This window comes from Pavona decussata, unplaced genomic scaffold (assembly GCF_977016875.1).
Source record: "Pavona decussata unplaced genomic scaffold, jaPavDecu1.1 SCAFFOLD_175, whole genome shotgun sequence".
NCBI lineage: Eukaryota > Metazoa > Cnidaria > Anthozoa > Scleractinia > Agariciidae > Pavona > Pavona decussata.
Window position 1 is genome coordinate 1,389,502 of NW_028145586.1, and position 21,888 is coordinate 1,411,389.

The 21,888-nt window shown below is 39.4% G+C and overlaps 1 protein-coding gene and 1 long non-coding RNA gene across 7 annotated transcripts in view; one reads left to right on the forward strand and one right to left on the reverse strand.

Moving 5' to 3' along the window:
• The window catches only part of LOC146463558 (uncharacterized), a 50,203-nt gene that overhangs the window by 23,434 nt on the left and 4,881 nt on the right, over positions 1-21,888 (forward strand). For both annotated transcript variants that reach the window (XR_014856882.1, XR_014856883.1), the window contains exon 2: positions 989-1,485. This is a non-coding gene — a long non-coding RNA (uncharacterized LOC146463558). The remainder of the gene's footprint in view (positions 1-988; positions 1,486-21,888) is intronic.
• LOC146463561 (uncharacterized) lies at positions 2,084-21,824 on the reverse strand. 5 transcript variants are annotated; one of them, XM_085084316.1, is made up of 3 exons: positions 21,361-21,823; positions 4,508-4,570; positions 2,084-3,774 (listed from the first exon to the last, which is right to left on the reverse strand). In XM_085084316.1, exon 3 carries the CDS (start codon positions 3,771-3,773, stop codon positions 2,949-2,951), a length of 825 nt encoding a protein of 274 aa, XP_084940442.1. In that variant the 5' UTR covers position 3,774; positions 4,508-4,570; positions 21,361-21,823; the 3' UTR covers positions 2,084-2,948. The 5 variants fall into 5 exon arrangements, with proteins under 5 accessions (XP_084940442.1, XP_084940443.1, XP_084940445.1 ...); XM_085084317.1 differs by lacking the exon at positions 21,361-21,823 and adding an exon at positions 7,175-8,338; XM_085084319.1 differs by lacking the exon at positions 4,508-4,570 and having other exon boundaries at positions 21,361-21,824.

Here is a 21,888-nt window from a genome sequence, read left to right on the forward strand (position 1 = left end):
CGTCTGTATGTTTGTTGGATAGGTAGATTGGTCGAGAAGATAGATAGAAAGAGCTTTTAAAATGTTATCGGCAGAGTTTTTCGGGAAAAGGTTTTGAAACGTTTATTCCCTTTAAGCCAATATTTCCGCCAGTAATTATAGATATTGCACTTTTTTTAATTATAGGGAACAACGCCTGCGGGACAGAAACAACAATAACAAATAAAAGTGGTAGTTTTTGACGCTTGGCAAAATAATGACATTGGAGAGATTAAAAATTAAGTTTACGACAAACGGCGGAAATGACCACGTGACCATGTTTATCCTACATTTGCTGCTCGCCGTTTTCAGTTTTTGGGTAAAGCTGGGTAGTTTTCCGCTAGCATCAAAGGCCAGAATGATTTTGCACCATTCTTATCTATGCATTAATTTTTCAAGAAAACATAAACGTGAAAATGTGAATCTCACGTCACCGTTTGTCGTAAACACGAGTTTAAATCTCTCCGATATTTTTGCTAATAACGCACGAACATTCAACGACAAAAATAAGGCGTTATAGAATAAGAAAAATCAAACATCCTGCACAATTATCCAATGAAAAAGAATATTTGGAATCGAGAGAACGTGATATAAGCGATTAAGCAGGTTAAAAATCAAAGGGAGTGTCGCTTAACATCAGCTCTTTAATCAGTAGCTCTGTGCGTGCGTTGAAACCTTGGCATGCGAAAACGACTCTCAAAATCACTCAAAACTCTGGAATTGTATTGTGCAATGATCCAGTTTTTAATAATAACTGATGTTTGATATTTTTTGAAGTTGATGTATTTTTATGACGTCATATCTCAAGAGTCACACTGCGACGTATTTGCTCAAATTGCATCGAGACTGAAACGAGTCCAAGAACGCCTGAGGCACTGGTCGGTACATAGCTTCGATATTGCGATTAGCTGTCAGTATTTACGACACTTAACAAAAAAGAAATGTTTGATTCTCATATATTTTTTTTCAGCTCAACACCACAGCATTATTCTTGGTTTTACAGGGACTACGCTTCAAAGGAAAAATGACTTCCTCGAACGATGGCGTCGAACACAGCTTGGTGTAATATCAATGCCACTTCTTCCAAGTTGTCAAGCGAGCTACATCCAGCGCAATCGAAACAACAGATACCTCTCACCAGCGTCGATACCTTTTGATATTTTTCGATACCTTTTTTTATATCGATACTTGCTGTTGATGGTATCGGGAAAGTGGCATCGATATTGGACCACTCTTTCTTTCTTTCACTTACTGGCTAGCCATAAGGTCTGTGTAACACTCGCGTGCCAGACGACAACAACGATAATCTGACCCTCGAGAGGTGACACTACAACACGGCGCCAAGGGTGTGTTAATCAGGTGATATCGCTTGCATTGCTTTCAAAAGGGGGCTTCACTGAAAGAATGGCGGAGTGAGCGATGCGACTACTTGGAACCTAAAAAGTGTTTACAACGCACAAGACAAAGGTAAAGAAATGCTTCTATTGTCAATGTGTTTGACAACAGTAATTAGCTATTAGTTATTCGCTGAATTGTGCTTTAGAAACTGAATTTAATCTGTGACGACTGGACTTACTGTAAACGCCTCTCCGCCTGGCAAAATACTATGCGTGTAATTTGATTTTGAAATTTAGAACTGTACTCAAACACGAAGGAAGCACTTGGATATTTGTGGACTATATTACCGTGAACTATATTAGTGTTTTGCAACTGGATTTGAACGACAAACCAACTTTTCGTCACGTCTGGTTTCGTTAGGTTTTCGCGAGTTGATTAGTCCCCGTTACGATTAAACTTGCAGATAACGAGATGTGCTTCTCGTCCTATGTCGTTTGTTAACGAAATCCTGAAAGGCCACCTTTCAAATGAAGCCCGTTGAGCAAGACTTTCTCGTTGCAGTGTCTCCAGTTGCTCTGCAACTGAAGTGGTTCGAAATTTTTGAGGAGTCTGCGGTTGAAATATACTGAAGTGTGCCAGTGCTCTTTCCCAGTTTGTCTCAAGTGCAAGGCCTTTTCGTTGGAATTCGCTGTAAAAGACAGAATTCTCAAGAAACGGTCCTTAGTCCTTTTCAGGCTTTGTTCATGCTTTATTCTTCAGAAATCGTTTAAAATGTAATTACACAATTGTTCAAGTGACATTGTTTGGCTATAAAAAGCGTCGGCACCTTGCGAAGATAGTGCCGTATGTTAATCCTGTAATTCAACTAATACCAGTTGCTATTTACAATAACTAGCAACTTTTCTAGAAAAAATCCATTGTTTGTCACTGAGAAAGTCACCGTGCAGTTCGTAGTAAACTGATTTCCTTCGGGTCGAAATATTACTTCGACGCCGCGTTGCAAAATATCATTAACAATTCTTTTGAATCGGTTTTTCAACCGAAAAAGAGCAATCATTATATATTACTCTTGTGTGTTAATACAGTGTCATTCCATTTTGAATAATATAAAGTATTTCTGCTATAAAATATTGTTTCTTTAAACTACTGGTTAGTTTTCCACCATGCGTACGTTGTTCCTATACATGTATTCGCCATTTTTAAATGATTCGAAATCTGTTTAAATATGGAAGCCATCGCCTCTAGTAAATATGCCTTAATTATGTTTAAAAACATTCTGTTTACAACGTTGACGATATATTCTATTTTACATGACTAAAATATCGGTCGACTACGCCAGTAATGTCTGTTCCATTAATCCGCTGCTTGACATACGCCGCGTTCCCGAAGTTATATACGTCTGATGTTTGGCGTGATGCAGCGTCCGTTTTCTCAGTATAGACGTGCATTTTCTGATGCCAGTACATTAAAATTGTGATATTTATGGTTTCAATTTGCCTCGGCTTAAATCTCTTGCCGGAATAGGTATTGTTGTTATCACAATTTTCGCCAATCGGCTTGGATCATTTTGAGGTGCAGGAGTTCCTCTTGTCCTAGGGATGTTCCAGCCCGCAGTCTTTGCAACCGCATTCTTTGACAACTGTAACTTTCTTTATCACAAAATCAGGATTCTGTCCAGGGCGCTCCAGCCGAACACTAACTACCTCCTGTATCGACGGCGCACAGTAAGAACAAGAGACAAATCGTTTGGGGATGTAAAAAGAATTACATTGTCCATAGCACATGTTGTTATCGATGGTGACGCTGTTAAAACCATGGTGCTTCACTGTTTCTTTGAAGTGATAAGCTTTGCACAAGTCTGTTTTGAGATCCAGGTGACCAAGGTTTATTAGGGACATGCCATTTTTTAGGGGCAAATCGGTGTGAACAGCTGGCTGCGAATGTGGCAGTAAAACAGAATTTTGCGCCTGTCCGTTGTTTCTGACATGGACTTCTGGATTCGCAGGAATGTTATCTTCGTCTTGCGTACCGTGCGTTGTCAAACCATGCTTGTCTTCGGCTGCTTGACGCGAACCAACCAGTTGCATGAACGCTTGTTTGGCGATCAAGGGTTTTGGTAAAGCACTATTCTCTCTGGTTCTCTTTGGTTTGAAATCGTTAAACTCGGCTGGACGCTGCGGCAGTTTTGAATCTACGAGGTTTTCCAAAGCTGACGGAGGATTTGGAGTGGACATTTCAATGTCTTGCTTTCTGAGAAAGCCCTGTGAGAGTTGTCCTTTTTCTTCTTCAGGCAACGCGCTGGATCTACTGTTAATGGCATCAGGCTTCATCGGAACTGGAGAACAACGGAGAAATCGCAGATCCATCGAAATCAAAAACATCACAAAACAGCAACGGCTGAAGTTCAGGAGTCCCATTCTAAAGAAAGAAAAAAGAACATTCAACTTAAACAAACCGTTTTCTTAATTTGCACAACAGCAAAGCACATTTCATTCTCTTACATTGCATACGTCGAAGAGCCGCACCAGCATACGGAAGGAGGAAGCATAATAACATGGAATTGAAATGCGCGCTTTATATAAAGCCTCTTGCAATATTATTCTCAACGCGTGCCGACTCTTCGTCATATCCGAGATCGATTTGAGAATTCACAACACGCTAAAAATATTCTAACTAACCGCTGAATTTACGTAGCTCGTACTTCAAGACTGCGTTATATTGGTCCTATTCTTCTCAGATCTAGTCCGGCACTTGACACGCAAAAATTGAAACAGTATTTTTCTGTGTTCTGTCGCGTATTTCGGGGCCGCTTTCTTTGCCGCTACCGCAGACAGTTTCCGCTTCGCTTGAACAGATCAAAACAGTAGCTATTAGTCGCATCGATGTGCAAGGCTGGCGTCCAACTTGGTTCAAGTAGTTTCATGACAAAATAGTGCAATCTATCAAACGAGTTTACGCACATAAGGTATTAAGCTCCATGTTTTATTTGTTTGAAGTGTATTTGATTGTTTTGATTGAGTTATATTACACGTGTGTCGCATTTGTGGATCGACGTACGACAAGGAAGGAACTTGCGTGCCCCGGTACGGAATTAGCTCGACGGAACTCACAGTTAATAAAGCAGAGACTTCTAGAAAAACAGATCGGTTACCTTTGCACAACGCTTGCAGTCGGCTTGCAGGTGATTTTTCTGTCGTCAATACTGGACGTTTAACTACAAGAAAAATAAAGATAACACAAGTTTTTAAGAGACCTCAAACAACGCTGAAGTAAGCTAACAATCGCAGAGGTCACAAAGTATGTAAACTCGTTTCTTCTAAACGTAAGAGCCCCAAATTCGCGCGCAAAGTTTCAATAGCTAGTATTTAAAATGAGCTTACCAATTGCTAAAGAAAGGTAGTGTCGTTTCAGTGGTAAACAATCAGATTCACTTAGAGATTTTCCTGACTGGTTGTACGCGCAAGAGAACCGCAACGCAAGACAAGTGCTGTCCGTTCGAGTTTGTTTAGAAATAAACTATTTTCGGTCACTCTTGCGGTTTATATTGTTTTCACTGAGCACGCCTTTTTACCGCCAAGCTAGGTGTAATTGGAACAATTATCGCACGTTTGTCATTGTTCGGTCCAAATGTTTTGGGCCAACTGTCTGTACAGGCAACGCGTGAGTCATCAAAGCTTAAATATCGATTCTTTAATTCTAACAAGCTCAGAGAAAGCTGGCGCCAGATATCTGCGGTGAATGGCCTGAATTGCTCTCGAGTTTCTTTGTTCTTCAAGTATTGTTGCTTTCGGCCACAAGAAACCGCACTCTGACAATTAACAAACAAAAGCCTGAAAAGAGAACGCTTATGAGCCGTGCAAACTCTTGGATTTTTCAATGTCTTTTTGGTAGCATTTTTTTCATGCAACTGCTAATACAAAATCCAACAAAGGATGAACTTCAATTAGCGCAAACTTTTATCGCGTAATATATTACTTTTAGTGGCGCCAAAAGGAAAGAAAGAGAAATAATTACGCCTTTCTCTCGTAATTAGAAAAAGCATTTTAGGATTTCCTGTCACAGGTTAGTTAATTTTGTTAACGCGAATCAAAGATGTTTTATTGACGCCACTGCAAAACTCACGACGTCACGAAGTTTGGGAATATCAGAAACGTTTCGTTTCTAAAACTCGAACAATGGCGCCGAATAACAAAAAATACCTTTGTTGCTCTTGAGTTGAAAAAGGCCGCGTACTTAAGTTATACGTGACCGTCTACAAGCTTGGCTAGTCATTCAAAGCCAAATCAGAAATATCAAGGTCATGTATCTGTTTGTATTGAGGCCGAGTTGTCCTGGCACGGGCGGGTGCGCTGTCCGGTCATGCAGCGAGACACAAGAGAGGCGACTATCGCTCATGCAGAGAGAGAACGCGACAAGAAGTCGGACTGTTTTCGTGTAAAACTAAATGATTCCACAAGGTATACAAAGATATTTAGTTCACTTTTACTGAAAATGATGCATTCCAGAGACGAAGCTCCGGCGATAGCTGGCTATAAGGGAATAGTATCAATTGAGTTGATGAGGTAATTTGGTGGCTACCGTAAAGCGATTCGAGAGGTGACGCTTGGAGCCCGGCCGTGGTCACAGCGAATCGGGGAATAGTCACCCAGTCAATTCTGCCAACCTGTAATGCACAACGCAAAATGTCTGCTATAATGACGAAACTGTTCTAAAGAGACGCTCTTATGACACATACCCAGCTTACTTTTTCGTTAGTTGTTGCGCCGTGTATTTGCTACGAAATTTTAAGGATAAAAGAAACGCTCTCAAGAACTGCGCGCAACGTTTCTATTTTTGTTAGTTATAGTTTTGAAAGACTGAAAGTTTAGATATCATTTTGTGTAGTTTGTCCGTTTTGTATTGAAAATGCTATTTTCGTTTTGGAATTATTTAGGTATGTATCCATTCAAAGTGTTTTGACAACAGTAGTAATACAGATCTGTTTCGAGTTAATAGCTTAACTTGAAATGTTCGGAATGAGGATTTCATTACCTTGAAAAAAGAAACAAGTTTTCTGTGTGAAGTGCCACCTCGATCGTTCAAAACATAGGACAATTAATGGCCCGTTTTAGTAAGCTTTCGGGATAATAAAATGAAATTGTGGGATTAGAACAAAGGGCAGCAAGTTGTTTTTGAAAAGGTACCAGCAACTCGTAAATTCAGAAAAATTATTGCTGATACCGCTCTCGCTTAATTACAATTAACCACATAATTAAGGGAGATCAACTGTGTTTGCTAGTTCAAACAAATGTCCCTTGGAATTAAGGTCACTCAGAAGTGTGACAAACTGCAGAAATTTAGCTACCGATTGAAATCTCCCTCTTTCTCTCGCCCCTTCTCCCGCCCCCCTCTCCGCCTCCCCCTCTCCCCCTCTCCCCTAGTTCCCTTATCTCTCCCCTCCCTCTCGTAAGGGCATACCTCCATCTGAATTAAGATTAGAACATTTTACTCCACACGTTTATAACAAGCAGTTCGAATAAAATATCATAGAATGTAACAGTTTGGTAGAAGTAGTGGTATAGTCGCAATGAATCCAAAATGGTTGAACACAAATATCTGAATATCTCGGTAACACAAAAAAACGATATAGATCAGTTTTGTCCGACGTCGTTATGTAAACGCCTTTTCCATGCAAAATGGCAAATTATGCAAGTGTGTTAATTATAAGATTTTTAATGCCTTTTCTGATTCAAGCGAATGCTAGAAAGAGAGGTATATGTTCGGCGATGGTATAGTTAACTTACAAGCAAGGAGATCGGTTTTTAGCCGCGCTACTCACGTTTAAATTCCACCTGATCAGCTGTACTAAACTTATCCAGGAGAGAATCACTGTCAGGTCGTTTTGATGTCGAGGAAGTTTTTGTTGTCAGTCAGATCAGGGAACTTTCGATTCAGATCGCGAAAGCAGAACATCTTATCTTGGCAGCTTACGTCTTCCTACAAGCTGGTCACAACTTGACTTCGTTACGAAATGTGCGAAGCTTCAAGTGAGTTTTCTATTTAAACGAAAGCTCTGGCCTTTCAATATGCTTTAATATAGACCAGCTGCCTGCGTTACAAAGTCAAGGTTGCAATTTAATGATATTTGGTTACAGAACTTGCGATAAAATCTGGAAAAAGTCATGTTATACTGCATCCTTGCCATGGCAAAGGAGATACATGGGGATAAAAAATACTGGCCAAGGCGCGCGAAATCTTCGGTTATTAACATTGACGTGTTGCGTAGTTATTCTCGACATTTCCTAAAGCTGTGTCAAATTCTTGGCAAAACACATGGAATATTCTGACGTAAATGGTCTTTCCTGTGACGTTTTGTGCACTAAATTCGGTTTAAACGCAATACCTTTATTGAAAAAATATCCTTTTTGTTTTGATATTTATTTCGCGCCAGTATGACCTATATCGACGTCATTGGGCTGAGCGGGCATGAGATTTGCACTGAATTCAAATCAATGTGTGCAAATATACAGCTGTAAGCTTGAACGTCCATTTATTGCGACGTATGCATCGCACACGGCATATGCGCAGTTCAGCGGTTAGTTTACGGGTAGTAAACATTGGTAATAAATTTACCAAAATTTGGGCGCCAAGCAACTGTTCTTGACTATTCCCGGTCATTAACAACGTTTTTATTGTCTTCAAGCCACATTATGGTATAAGCACTTTCCTTCCGCACACAATGCAAAGCGCACGAAGCACGCCATGATGGTTCATCTGGGAGGGGCACTCTCACTAAGATTTTTTGGTGTTTTCGTCAAAATTGCTCAAATATTTAACTAAGAACTGACCTTTCGTCTAACGCGAAATTGCTCTTAGAGTACCGTGAGGAAAATATTAAGTGATTTCTCGGAGGAAGAACAAACCTTAATTAGTTTTTCAGTGATTTCTCTAAGATTCACATGGAGAACTTGAAAACATTGGCCAATCTTTTCAAGTTGCAATCCATTTCCATCCTAGCCATCCGCAGCCAAAGATAATTAAGATTAGTTTCTGTTCACTAGTACGGTTATTGTTAACAAATTAAACCATTATCAGTTTTTTTGTTTCTATAGATACAAACATATCGTTTGGCTATTCAAACTAACCGGCACTAAAAATGGATGACAATGCTCCTTTAATCATCACCTTATGACCCGTTAGCAACAATCTTGAGAGCCTCGCCAGGGGAGTGAGGCCCTTGGTTGGTGTTAAGGTTTTCGTGTCGCTTTTGGGGTCTTGAAATGTCACGCTTTTTGTTGTCACATTAAAAAGACAAAAGACATATCGGAATAAAAAAAAAAAACCGAAAAAAAAATGGTTTCATTTAGTTCTTAAATTATAAATTACTGTTGTTGGCAAAGAATGGCCACGTTGGAAATGGATTGCAAGTCAGAAAAAAAAAGATCCATTTGTTTTCTTGTAGTTCTTCTCTTGTGTTCAGGAAAAATCGCTAAAATTTTATTATGGTTTTCTTCCCCCAATGAGAAAGTCACTTGTACTCTTTCGGAAGTTCTTGTTATTTGATATTTATTAAATTTGCCATGCAAAAATTAAAATACAGCGTCCTATTTAGGGAAGTAGACCCAAGGAATCCTGAGTGCTCTTAGAAGCCGTAGGGGCATTTCGTTAGCGAGAAAACGTTAGTTTAATTTAAGCATAGTTCTAACACAAAATTTAAGATCTCAACTGATGCCGTTAGTATCTACAGATGACCCTGCAACAGTGCTTCAAAACTCATCGGGTCTGTTATTAAAATATAGTTTAGACGGTGTTTAACAAAACCACGTTCTAAGCCGTAATCAATTTTGCCAACAGTCATATCTTAACATCGTCTGCTGCTGATGGTAACAAGGAGGCTTGTATCCCAGACTAGGAAACCATTTATCTACTTAAAATAAAACACTTATAAACAGATTTGGAGGCCCACTGATTGTCTGAAGCCACGGCCTAAGTTAGACCGGCTTTTTTTAAATATCTGGCCCATCGTGTCTAAATAAAGATTATGGTAATGTATGGTGTAGTTTACATGGGGTATGTGTTTAGTGTTAGTTCGACTAGGACGACCTCTTTTGCTGGCAGCATTTTTTTAATTCCTATATTGATTGGCTCCTGTATCGATAGGAGAATTAAGATGCTGATCACTATTGGAGTCACAAAATGAGATGTTGAGTCTTACCACACACATTGATCGTTTAATCACGGAGCGATCCTATAAGACCAGGCTGAACGGTTCAGACTGTCAATCAAAAATCCTAAACGCGCGTATCGGATTGGTTGATTACCAAAGGTCTTATTTTAGCACGTTCAAGTTCCCGCAACTTCGATTGAAAAGGACGTGACAAGTCGGTGGAAAAGCTGTTTTAGGTCGAATTATTTTGTTCAAAATCAATCCAACGAATATGGCTACAGGAGAAGAATTTGGAAAGTTAACTTATCCGTCTATTTTGAGATCGGAAATTCATTTATCGGCTGGTAAAATCTTATCCTTTCGAGATATTTCCGAAATGATTAGGATAAAGTTCGTAAACAAACTCTGTCTCGAAATAGGTTGTTCTTTTGAAACCGGCTTCCGAGATGGAATCGCTTCGATCCTTTGTGTCGTTTAGTGGGGGAGAGCTAAGTAAAGACACAAAGTCTCGGAAGCGAAGCCTAGAAGAAACAACGGAGCGGGCAACGGAGGACTGAGAAAAGTGAAGTGTCTCAACCGGCGAGCGATCGCATGCAAGACGACGGAGCTGGCAATCTTTTTGAAGTCGGCCTCTCTATTGCTTACTGTATAAACTTACAATATATTTAGTACTGGCTAATTTTAATACTGATGCGAGAGCCATTGCCATTATCATTTCATCCATAAGATACATGAGAGTAACATCAAGTCGTGTTTTGTTTATATCTTTGGTGATTTTTCGAATTAGCAAATTATGCAAATATGCATGATCACGTACGAAATGTGTTAAGATGTTTTTATTTTTGACTTGTGCATAAAAGTTTAGAATTTATTACTGCCACTTCCAGCGGATTAGTAGAGTTAGTTTTCACGTACGTGATCGATAGATACACAAGCGGTAATGAACTTGAACCCAACATGAAGACTCGAGCGGCCGTTTAGCGGAGAACTTCTGCCAAATTTTGAAAATCCTGCCAGTTTTGGCGAACAACACAAACTCGTTTTGGTTATCGGCATGTTCAGATGGAGGGATACAGATGTCCAGTTCGTCGCAGGCTTCAGTTTATAATGAGTTTCGATCTTTGTACTGTGTATTTGGTAGAAGGATTTTGAATTTCGAGGTAAGTTTCGTATAATCTTTCGATTGCGGCAACGAAACTTGATTATTTCCGTTATTATCGTTAATCTCGCTAATTTCTGGTGTTTTACAAGATATATGGTTAGCGTTTAGCTTATTTTTGTTGATAAATCGATTCCCTCTTCGATTTTACAAACGATAGTTCTTCTCTCTTTTTTCCTCGACCGTTACAGACGTCATCCACCATTATACTGATCGTTTGGAAGCCAACAAAGCGCTTCAAAGGGGGCGTGTCCTTCCCTTTTATAGGATCGCTCCGTGTTTAAGGTCAGGGTTTGAGAGAACCAATGGTCCCTCCCCACCTACGTTTTGGACACATTTTTGCCTTGTGCAATTAGATTTGCCATGGCCCCTTGTGAATCCTAAGAGCCAGTTATTTAAACAGAGTTTAACTTAGGCCGCGGATTAGGCCTCCAAATCTGTGTATAAGTGGTTTATTTTAAGTAGATAAATAGTTTTCTAGTCTCGGATGCAAGCCTTCTTGTTACCATCAGCAGCGGATATGACTGTTGGCAAAATTGAAAAAGGCTTAGACCGTGGTTTTGTTAAACACCGGCTAAACCGTCTTTTAATAACTGACCCTAACTATTAACTGTTTTGATATCCTTCGATCATGTGTCTATCCGGCTCCTAACACGGTTTCCATCGTGTTTAAAATATATACAGTCAGCAAACGGTGACCGCCTGAGCAATATCCGTTGCACAACGAACAACGTTTCTTCGCCCACGGTATGTGCAAGTAAAAAAAAAAAGACCAAACGGCGGCCTTCAAATTTTTTCGTCGTGAACAAGGTGAGGCATTCAAAGATAGAATTTTCTTCAGTTGCGATCACATTGAACTCCCCTGGACCCCGTGTATAAAGAATTGCTTTCCTTTGGTGCTGCTTACAGTGTGCTTTTTGTGATATAAACAGAGGTTCTAATGTTTGGTTCTGAGAATGAAATCATTAAGTGTGACCATGCATTCATATGAAAGGTACTGAGCAGTACTTTCTTCAGTGCTGTAGATTGGTGGTTCAAACTTTTGAGTCTGTGGATGAAATCCTAAAGTGTGACCATTCAAATGAAAGCTACTGATCAGTACTTTCCTTTGGTGTTATTTATTATGCTGTAGAAGGTGGTTGTCATAATTTTTGAGTCTGTGGATAAAATCCTAAAGTGTGACCATTCAAATAAAAGCTACTGAGCGGTACTTTCCTGTGGTTCTGTTCATTGTGCTATGCAACGTTCCTTAAATTTGCGTCTTGTAGATGACGTATCACGTCCGAATTTGTGGCTATTCTTGTAGGCCATTTCACAAGCAGTATTTTTTTTTTATATAGCGCTGTTTAATATGTTCTACAAGGTGATTACTTCCATTTCTTGTGAATGAAATTCTAAAATGCAAGAATCTCAGTGAATGCTCTTAGCAGTCTATGTCGTGTTCAAAGTGGTTTCCACCCCCTTTAAATGTTGGGTCTAAATTTCTAACGTATAAAATGCATTTGCATTCGCCGAGATGTTGGCTGCTCTCCGTTAGCGATGCGGTTCGTTCACAGTTTAGTTCAAAAAGTTGAAATGTCCAAATTTGTCAAAATTGCTCCCAAAGGGTGCTTGTTGAAACCGGCAGGGCCAGCCTGTCTGTTCGTGACTTTAGCCGAAGCACAAGATATCGATCGCCCTCGGCGGTGTACTGCCGAGGTCAAGAATCTTCTAAATTATGGAACACTTTGTGGACGCGGTGTCTGCCAGCTACAATAGTTGTAAAGCGGTGATATATCTTCTGCTTGCCCAATTGAGTTGCCGACGAGGGAATTTCAGTGAAGAAAAGCGTTGAACACGACTGTTGCAAAGCCATAATTAGAACCATCACATCTAACCAATCATAGCAACTCGAACACTGACCAAAAACACCAATTCAGTTAACGTGCTGAACTCCAATAAAGAAGTGCGGGAAACGCACGCAAGCCTGGGCCCGATTGTTTGAAAGCCGATTAACGCTCATCCCTGATTAAAACGAAAAGTCTAAGTTTAAACTGAGGGACAACGATCTTTTTGAAGAATTCTTATTAATTTGTAATTAAACTCGAATCAAAGTCATTCACGTTAATCCAGGATTAGCTTAATCGGGCTTTGAACAACTTGGCCCTGCTTTTCAGCATGGACACCCGCAATGACAAGCCCAGTGGCGCATGCGCAAATGTTAGCCGCACAAACTCTCTAATGTTTGCACTTTATATTGTTGTTATCTTGTACAAGTTTTTGCACCAGTATTGCTAACCTATGCCTCAGCCAAGCGGCAATTTATTTATTGTAGTTTGTCTCTAATTTGCTTAGAAACTTTCACAGTAAAAACAATGTCTTCGATGAATAATTTGTGACTTACTGAAGGGAAATCCAAATCAAGGAAAAAAATCAATTTAAAAATGAGTTTTGAAAATACAGTAACTCCAATAAAATAAGCGTGTATGGCTTTGTATAGTAGTCGCGATTTATTCCATCAACATCGTGGACGTAACGTTTCCGTGTGCCTCTTTTAGGCGTCTAAAAACTAGCGTCGTTGGCTGCGGGGTGATTGTTCGCAAGCCAGAAAAATCAAGAAGCAAAACCCGCTTGTGTTGCATAGAAATCTCAAGCCTGGGGAAGATGCGGACTGGTTTAGCGTCCTTAAGATTCTTACTGTCTGTTTACCTAAGCCTGCATGGAGCCTGGAATTCGCTTATGAGACACTCGAACTAACTCAAAAATAGATGCCTCTTTTTAGACCAAAAGCAGTGAAATCTGAGAGATCAAGTTCAAGACAAAAAACATGTCGGAAAAAGAAACAGAAACATCTAGCCTGGCGGAGAGCCCTGGGCCAACTCTAGGGACCCCGAGAATGGCTACGTCATTTTATCAGACATTTGTTCGGGGATAAGGCTGTAAAAACCGCAGACAAACGAGAGATTTGGCTTTGAAATGATCTATGTTGTTTGGATTGTTTTGTTTGTTTGTTTTTTCTTTGTTTGTTTTCTGACCGATCGGAAATGTGACCTTTCCACGGTTTAATTTCGTAACGTGGCCAAGTTTTGAATTCCTTTCATTTGTGGGGGAATTATTAAAAACAGCATTTTGGTAAGAAAGAAGTCAAGCTAACAGTTTCCGAAAAGGCAAAAGTCTCCGGCCTGTTATTTTCATTAGACAAAGTTAATTGGTTTATGAGATTTCGTTCCAAGAGAGCTTGGAATGGAAATTGTTCGATTTGCAACGTTTAATTCCACAAGGTAAACCCACAATTTTTTTTCCAGAATATTAAATTCAAGTTTGTATTGGACCTTTTCCATTTTATTAATTATTTTTGCCTAAGTAAGTTCTAAGCTATAATTCTGGCGATCATGTCAATGTATTATCTTTCAAAATCAACAACAGTTAGACGTTTTATTGATAGTTACCGAAAATATATGTGCTCAGGCCTGTTATTAAAGCTTTCAGACTTAATTAGCAATTGATATATTAATCGTATCCATTTTTTTTCATTCCACAAGCAGAAAATTAGAGAAAATCAGGAACAACCAAAGATGTAAGAGTTGGCCCTGCAGAGGTCCAATTTTTGTCGTCATTGATAAGTTGAGCGGTCTCGTTTACGAATGTGATTTTTGTCGCGCTTTGTTAATGCAACTTTCGCTGCGCTCAACTGAGTTGCAGTCTCGAGTTCGTAAGCTATAGAGACGACATCAGCGCAATTTATCGTTGTGCTGTCACGGATTTCTAATATGTTTGAAACTTGATGCAAATTTGTAAGGGTTTCTCAGAAAAAGTACTGCGAATTGCGCAGAAATCACAATGAAATCGCAGCTGGGTTAAACGCGGGATTTGAACTTGCAAACTTGCACGAAAAAAATTGCAGGTTCAGTGTGACAAAAGCTGATTCAAAAATCGCATGTCTAAACGGCTTTAGTAAGGCAGAGTGAATTTAGCATTTTTAGCACTTTAACACACACTGCAGAGCTAATTCTCTGCATCCATCATTTGTGTCCTTAGTGCAAGAGGCACAACATTCATTTGTACCCTTCCGCATTCACATTGCAGTAACTACCACCATAATCACCCACGACTTACCCCTGTCTGCCCTCATACCTCACTCGGTAGAGCAACGGACGATCAAATCCGAAGGTCTTGGGTTCGATATATCGATACCCGACGAGGTCGGAGATTTGTTTCTTTGCCTCGTGCGATCTCCCATTTCCTTACTAGGGCTAACGCTCAGCTGGGAATTCATGGTTGACTTTTGCAGAATAAATTCTCTGATCCATCCGGCACTTAAAGCAGAGTGGTCGAGCCGGACAATAGCCATCAACTGATAGTTACCCGTGGAAGGTTCATTGATGTTCCTAATGCTATATGCTGGTTTTAAAAACATTGAATTTTTAATGACTCCATGCAACCATCAGACTGATAGAAGGATAAATTTTTGTTCCGTTTGCCAATAAACTTCTAACGAACCAAACTCACTGAAATTGGATGTTACAAGGACAGTCCACGAATTATTGCAGTCAAGCGAAATGTTCAAATATTAAAGACGAAAAAACATGCAGTGCCAGTGACTGTGGCTGCGACCGTTTTTTTTTTAACAACGAATAAAAATATCTGTGCTGGTTTTTTTTCGGACTAGTTCCACAGTTTATCTGTATATTTTCGCCAGATGGAATTTGAACTCCACGCATAAATACCACAACTTCACGCAGCGCTAGCCGCAGACTTGCGAAGCAACTGAGAAAAAGAATTGAAACAGCGCAAGGGATGATCCGGCTTGAGCCGGAGGCTACCCGCTGTGAGCTGGCATTCATGATCACCGATCAAAAATAGATTATAAACGGAACAAACGTAGGTAGTTCTCGTGCTTTTACATCACACCATTCCTTGCCTTTACGACCACGGTAATTGAAAAGACACTTTTTGTGTAAGAACCCGGCTTTTTTTGTAAGAACGTCGAGGCTGAGATTACGTAAAACTTAAGAACATACTAAGAACATTACCCAGGCTGAGAGTCAGCTGAGAACATTTTTATTCGGCGACCAAATGTTTTTAAAATGAACGGTATAAACATGGATAAAATAATACATGTAAAAATTCAGTCTATATTGTCCAATTAACCCAAATAGTTGGTGTCTTGGCCACGTCTGCATAGATTTATTGAAACACTATAACAGTTAACTTAGAATATCTTTTAAAAGAACTTTTCAGGCTCAAATTGCCAAAAAATAATAAGAAAGTTCAGCCTCAGCCCAAAACGTAGACGTTCTTATATATATATATATATATATATACAAAAAAGAGCTGAACAGTTTTTGTTGTTTTTTTTAATCCGAAATTAATTAATCAAGATGACAGTTTTCCAAAGAGTATACGTATGGCTTGCGTCTTTGGCTGTAGACTATCGGTATTTGTATGTCTAAGAGGAAACATTTTTCACCTTGCGTCTTAAGCGGCTTAGCCTAATCAAGTCTCTGTTAGGGTGTTTGTGTTACCGCAATCTTCCAAAGCTCTCAAATAGAGCGCAAATCCCATAAACAATCCTTGTAAAATTTATTAAAGCGTATTTTAGGGATTTTCGAAGAAGGCCAACTTTTGACCCATGGTAAAGAAACGCAATTGTTTGCTTTTAAAACAAATAATGAAATGATGTCAGGTGCTTCAGCGCGGGAAAACATGTAACCGCTGTCAAGCGAGGGAAAAACGCGCGAGTCGTTTTCTGATTGGATGAATAGCAGTGTGTTTACTCCAATCGGGGAGAGCACATTGCATACATGCACCCAACCAGTTTATTTCTTGTCTCCGAAGGAAGTCAAAATGGAATGCTGACCTCCATAGCACTATAGCAGACTTTTACTATAAATTAAGTTTGTGATATGTTTTCATTTGAAAATTTTGAAAAGCAAGGAAATGTGAATAAAGTTGTTGTTTTTTGTTGTTGTTGGTGTAGCGATAAGAAAACCTGAAACCAACCGGTATGTCGTTACCGATTAAGTTCTCTGTAAAGTAACTGCTTTTTGTTTGTGTTCTTCGTGAAGTTCCTTGTTGTTTTCGATCTTTTCAACGGTGATTATTTTAATTAATACTTCACTAGATTCGCCAAAACCATCTGAGCCTCTTTTACGTCACGAAATTTTTATCCCGTTAAATCCGTATAAAAGCACCAAATCGCAAAATAAAATTGTAGTTTTAAAGACATGGTTTATCTTTGAAGCTTGGAGAACAACACGAAAGTTTGTTATTTTGATTTCTGAGTTAAATATGTCTGTCTCTGGAAAATATTAACTTCATTTCTTTAATTGCACAGAGCAGCGCAATATTCAGTTAAAAAAGCTGCGAGATGTTTTGGCTCACTGTAAAGAGAAGATTCTTTCTTTTTTTACAAGGAACTAAATGTGGAAACTCCGCGACGTTCCGAAAGTCTACATCTTGTAGAACGTCTTGGTGTTAATTATACTGTAATAAGTTTGTGTTCCAGTCCAAATTTCATTTAGGGAAATCCGTAAAAAAGAAAGTTAGGGAACTTAAGCAACGACAACAGCGACGGCAACGAAAACGTCACTTGAAAATATAAATTCATTTTATTTGTTCCACTTTGCTATAATTTCAACTCGTGAAAAAACCTCTAACTAACCAGGAACCAAATTGGTAAGAGTGGCGTTCGAGTTAAGACAGGTTAGAAAGAGAATGAAAAATTCACCGTCATGTGTTCACGTTCTCCACGAAACCTGCTTGAATTTGGTCATTTTACGTCGTTGTTTTGCAGAAGACGGCAAAGAAATGTACCATACTTTAAAACGCACGTGCAGAGCGCTTGTTTTTGCTCATTAAACCTATCATTTTGCGGCGTCTTCATTGCTTAAAGTGGAAGTATCACGCAAATTTGATGTCATTTCAAAACCCAAAAATGTTTGTCTGTCAGCAGAAACAAAGAAAGAATTGTCAAGTTTGTTATAAATTATCACTCCAGTGCAATAAAATTGTCGATTAGTGCCTCTGGCCAGAGACAGAGTAGGCCGGTATGGATTGAAACTTGAAAAATGTTAGGCTTATGTTTTTCAAGTTCTTGCATTTTTGTTTCCAAAATGTGCTAGAACAGATCACGAATTGTTCCTTTCAAGAATTGAGTTGATTTCTTTCCTCTCGTCGTTCTAGAATTATTTGGCAGCTAATTGAAGGTCTTATTTCATCATTTTTAACAAAAGATACCAAAAACCCCATGATACTTCCCCTTTAAGTTCCCTATTGCCACTAAGTGAAAATTTGCCAAGTTGGAAAGGCAATGCATGGATTATATCATTGACAACGTGGGGTTTCCTGTTTTCGAGATTAGTATATTCCTTAGACTTTGTTTTCTTTTCCATAAATAGTTACATGCAAACCTCCCAACGCATTCTTTTTTTTTTTGGCAAAAATAGGTAATGGCGGTGTATTTTTAGCAGAAGTCACAATTTTTTCCCTTTGGGTTCCAGCTGAGTCACGGATATAATTCTTAAAACATACAAGGTCGTGAGTCACCACAGAGGATTAACACCACACCTGGAATTTTTTTGTTTACACTGGCTTGTGAGTCGACAGTAGGTTTTGCATCGACCTAAACCTTATGTTGTAAGAGTTAAAATCAAGATAAACTACCACATTGTTCTCTAGCTTAGTTCGCTCGAAAACATGAGAAAATGACGTTCCTGGCCTTCTAAAATTCTTACCGTGACTAGAATTTTTTGTTTACACTGGCTTGTAAGTCGACAGTAGGTTTTGCATCGACCTAAACCTTGTGTTGTAAGAGTTAAAATCAAGATAAACTACCACATTGTTCTCTAGCTTAGTTCGCTCGAAAACATGAGACTGAAAAAGGCGTCCCTGGCCTTCTAAAATTCGTCCCATAACTAGAATTTTATGTTTACACTGGCTTGTTAGTCGACAGTAGGTTTTACATCAACCTAAACCTTGTGTTATAAGAGTTAAAATCAAGAGAAACCACCACATTGTTCTCTAGCTTCGTTCGCTTGAAAACGTGTACCACGACTAGAATTTTTTGTTTACACTGGCTTGTGAGTAGACAGTAGGTTTTGCATCAACCTGAACCTTATGCTGTAAGATTTAAACTATAAGATAAACTACCACATTGTTCTCTAGCTTCCTTCGCTCGAAAACGTGAGAAAAAATGTTCCTGGCCTTTTAAAACTCGTACCACGCCTGAATTTGTTGTTTGCTGGCTTGGAAGCCACAATGCTAACACCTGTGTTTTAAAAGTGAAAATTACTACTACCACATTGTTTGCTAGTTTCGTTTGCTCCAGAGCATGAGAAAGTGAAAAACCCAAAATGATTCAAAATGCATCACGACAGAGACTTTTGATTGCATTCAGCTCATCGCGATGAGCTTGTTTTTTGACAGACAACATTTTGAATGTGCATATGTGAATCACATTTGATCTGCGGGTGAAAGATTCATTATATTATATTCATATTCATTTATTCATCCTCCACGGGTATAGTACGAGTTCACACAAGTATATAACAAGCTCCCACCGGTTGGTTTGATAGCCCAGTAGGTACAGTACTGCATCAGCATCGCAGAGGTCATGGGTTCAAATCCCGTTCAAACCTGATTTTTTCAGGCTTTCTCAATTTCGCGATTGCTTAAGTTGTGGAAGGGTCTCTCTTCTATAAAGACAATATTTTTTCTGTTCACTGGGAAGCTTGATCTTCACTATGAGTGAACGAGTTTATATATTGCAGCTCAGCTGCATAGGTCAGTCTAGAAGCTACAGAGTTCTTGAAAGCGAAGCTTGTCAGTTTGCAGCTGTTTGCCTCAACTACCAAATCAGTACTTCTCCACAGCTGTGGCGACATTCCTTTCAAAAACCACCAGACGAGTGCCATACCCACATGGAGTGAACAGATTTGAAACATGGATAAGTGTACGCCGGATTACAATGGCTATCACCCAAGGAAGTGCTACATGCTTCCAACACAAGGGGCATTGGGCCAGTCATCCCAAATTGCCATCTCTCTGTCTGACAGCGTCATGCATGCCTTTGCCAAGGCATAATTAGCCATGGAGTTCAATATCAAACCTTTATCACGGCATTGTCAAAGACTCTCGAGTTTACCTGTTTAACACTGAGTGCCCCTCCAGGCTATATATCGTCAGAACATACATTCTGGATGACGCTTCTCGACCGATGCATTGTCTATGTAACCGTTAAGTAAAAGCGACCTTGAGTCTTATAAACTGAACAAATAATGTTGAATGGCTGCACTCTACGTCTGTTTCTAGTGTGAAAACTCGCACTGACACAAGGAGTTTATCACCAACGTTTAAATTCAGACAAAGAGTTCTTATCAGGAGCACTCGAAAAGCTTGAGAGCAATTCTACAAAACATTCATTGTCTCCACGTATTCCTGATGAGACATGTTCGAGTGTTATCAGTACAGGTTTGAAAACAGTAAGAGACTCATTTAAAGTGTGTTGAGGCCAATCCTCGATAATTTCAGTTATCGCGTTTTCCGAATGGCTGTCTTAAACCTTTGGTGCCATCAGTTTAAACCCAATTCTTAGACTTTGTGTCTGTCTGTGGATGCGGGAATGCGTTGACAATTTCAATTCACGAAAGCTTTCGATAAGCCGACTCTTTCGTGATGGGCTTGTTAGGCTTTTTTTTTTTGAGTTACAGTGGAAATTTTAGAAAATTTGCAAATTGTCCTTTGACGTAAAGAGGAAATTTTTGACGATTTGAAATACAATTTACATCCGTGTGAGCTTTTTAAAATTAACCTCCGGCCAACGGCAGACGCTCTTTGGAATGCGTGACGAGCCCAGAGATTGCTTCTGCGTAGGAGGCTTATTCCGTGTTCAAATAACCTTTTAGTCCTGATGTAAATACCGTATGTGCAGTGATCGAACTCGCCTTCCTCAGTCACAATTGATTTTTTTAATATGTCGAAGTGTCTGAAGAATGTTTCTCTTTTTTTTTCAAGCTAAAAACGAAGCAGCTAAAAAACGCAACGAGACGGAATTGATTTGATGAAAGTAATCGTCGGATTCAGTGTTCCGGGTTAACTGATGCAGATTTGAAATGTTTTGGATTGTTTTAAGAGAAAACATTGCACTTCAGGACAATCTCATTCAAAAGCAGTTTGCGAAGACAGTATAAAAGATCATTTAACAATGTCAGTCCTTCCTTGTTTCTTCTCTGGGAACACATTCATAGCTACACGTTGGTGAGTTGGATTGCATGCATGCTCTTCAACAACTTTCAATTCGAATCAACAATCAGCCAAACCGAAGCAATTAACCGATAATTATAGTTGGATCGTGCGTGGCCCAATTAAACGAACTGCTTATTCGCGCTGAGTAAATTTGTTGATCTAATACTTCCTGAGAGAAACTCCTTGACGGACATTTGAAGAGACAGGCGAGAAAAATGACTGAAATATTGCTAATTAATTGATTTTCAATGGGTTAATGCAATTCGCAGATTTTGAAGTTTAGATGAGATACAATCCCGCCATCTGCAGTTCTCTTATCGTGATTCCTTTGCTATCTCGCGAGTTTTAAGATTGTTGTGAAGGTTATGAATGAAGGTTATCATCCTCGAATTTGTTTGCTTCAAACAATTGTTTCCTCATTCTCCTTTAGTTAGTGTATGACATTTTTCTAAAGGCAACAAAAACGACGACTTACTCAGATTGGATCTGCCACGCGCTTGAAGTGTTATGCTCAGTACACTTTGTTTTTCAGGTAGCTAGCTTCTTCTCCGGTGGTCAACCTGTCAAGATTAAACTTCGACAGATATCGCGAGCTTTTATACAATTCAACGATTGCTATTTCATGTCGTCTAATAGTGGACACGTGATTTTGACAGCCAGACAAGTCGTCGCCGGATCACAGCGAGATCAGGAAAGATTCAAAGTATACTGTGAACTTCGCGACAGAAGCAATTTGTCTTGCAACCTAATAAAAACAACTTTCGAGAAACACAATGGCATCTATAAATATTTAGTCTCATAATTCTGGAGCGATAAGAAACGTGCCAGTGAATTGAAATTCAACACCGTGGATGCTGCATATCTGGGATAAGCTATAAAGATGATTTAGCTTTGGAGCGCGTACAATTGTTCCTCAATGCGACACACCTTTGTTGTCTTCCGATTCCCACCTCCTCCGTAATCCGTTAAGAAAGTGATACCGTGTTTTGCACTTAATCACACT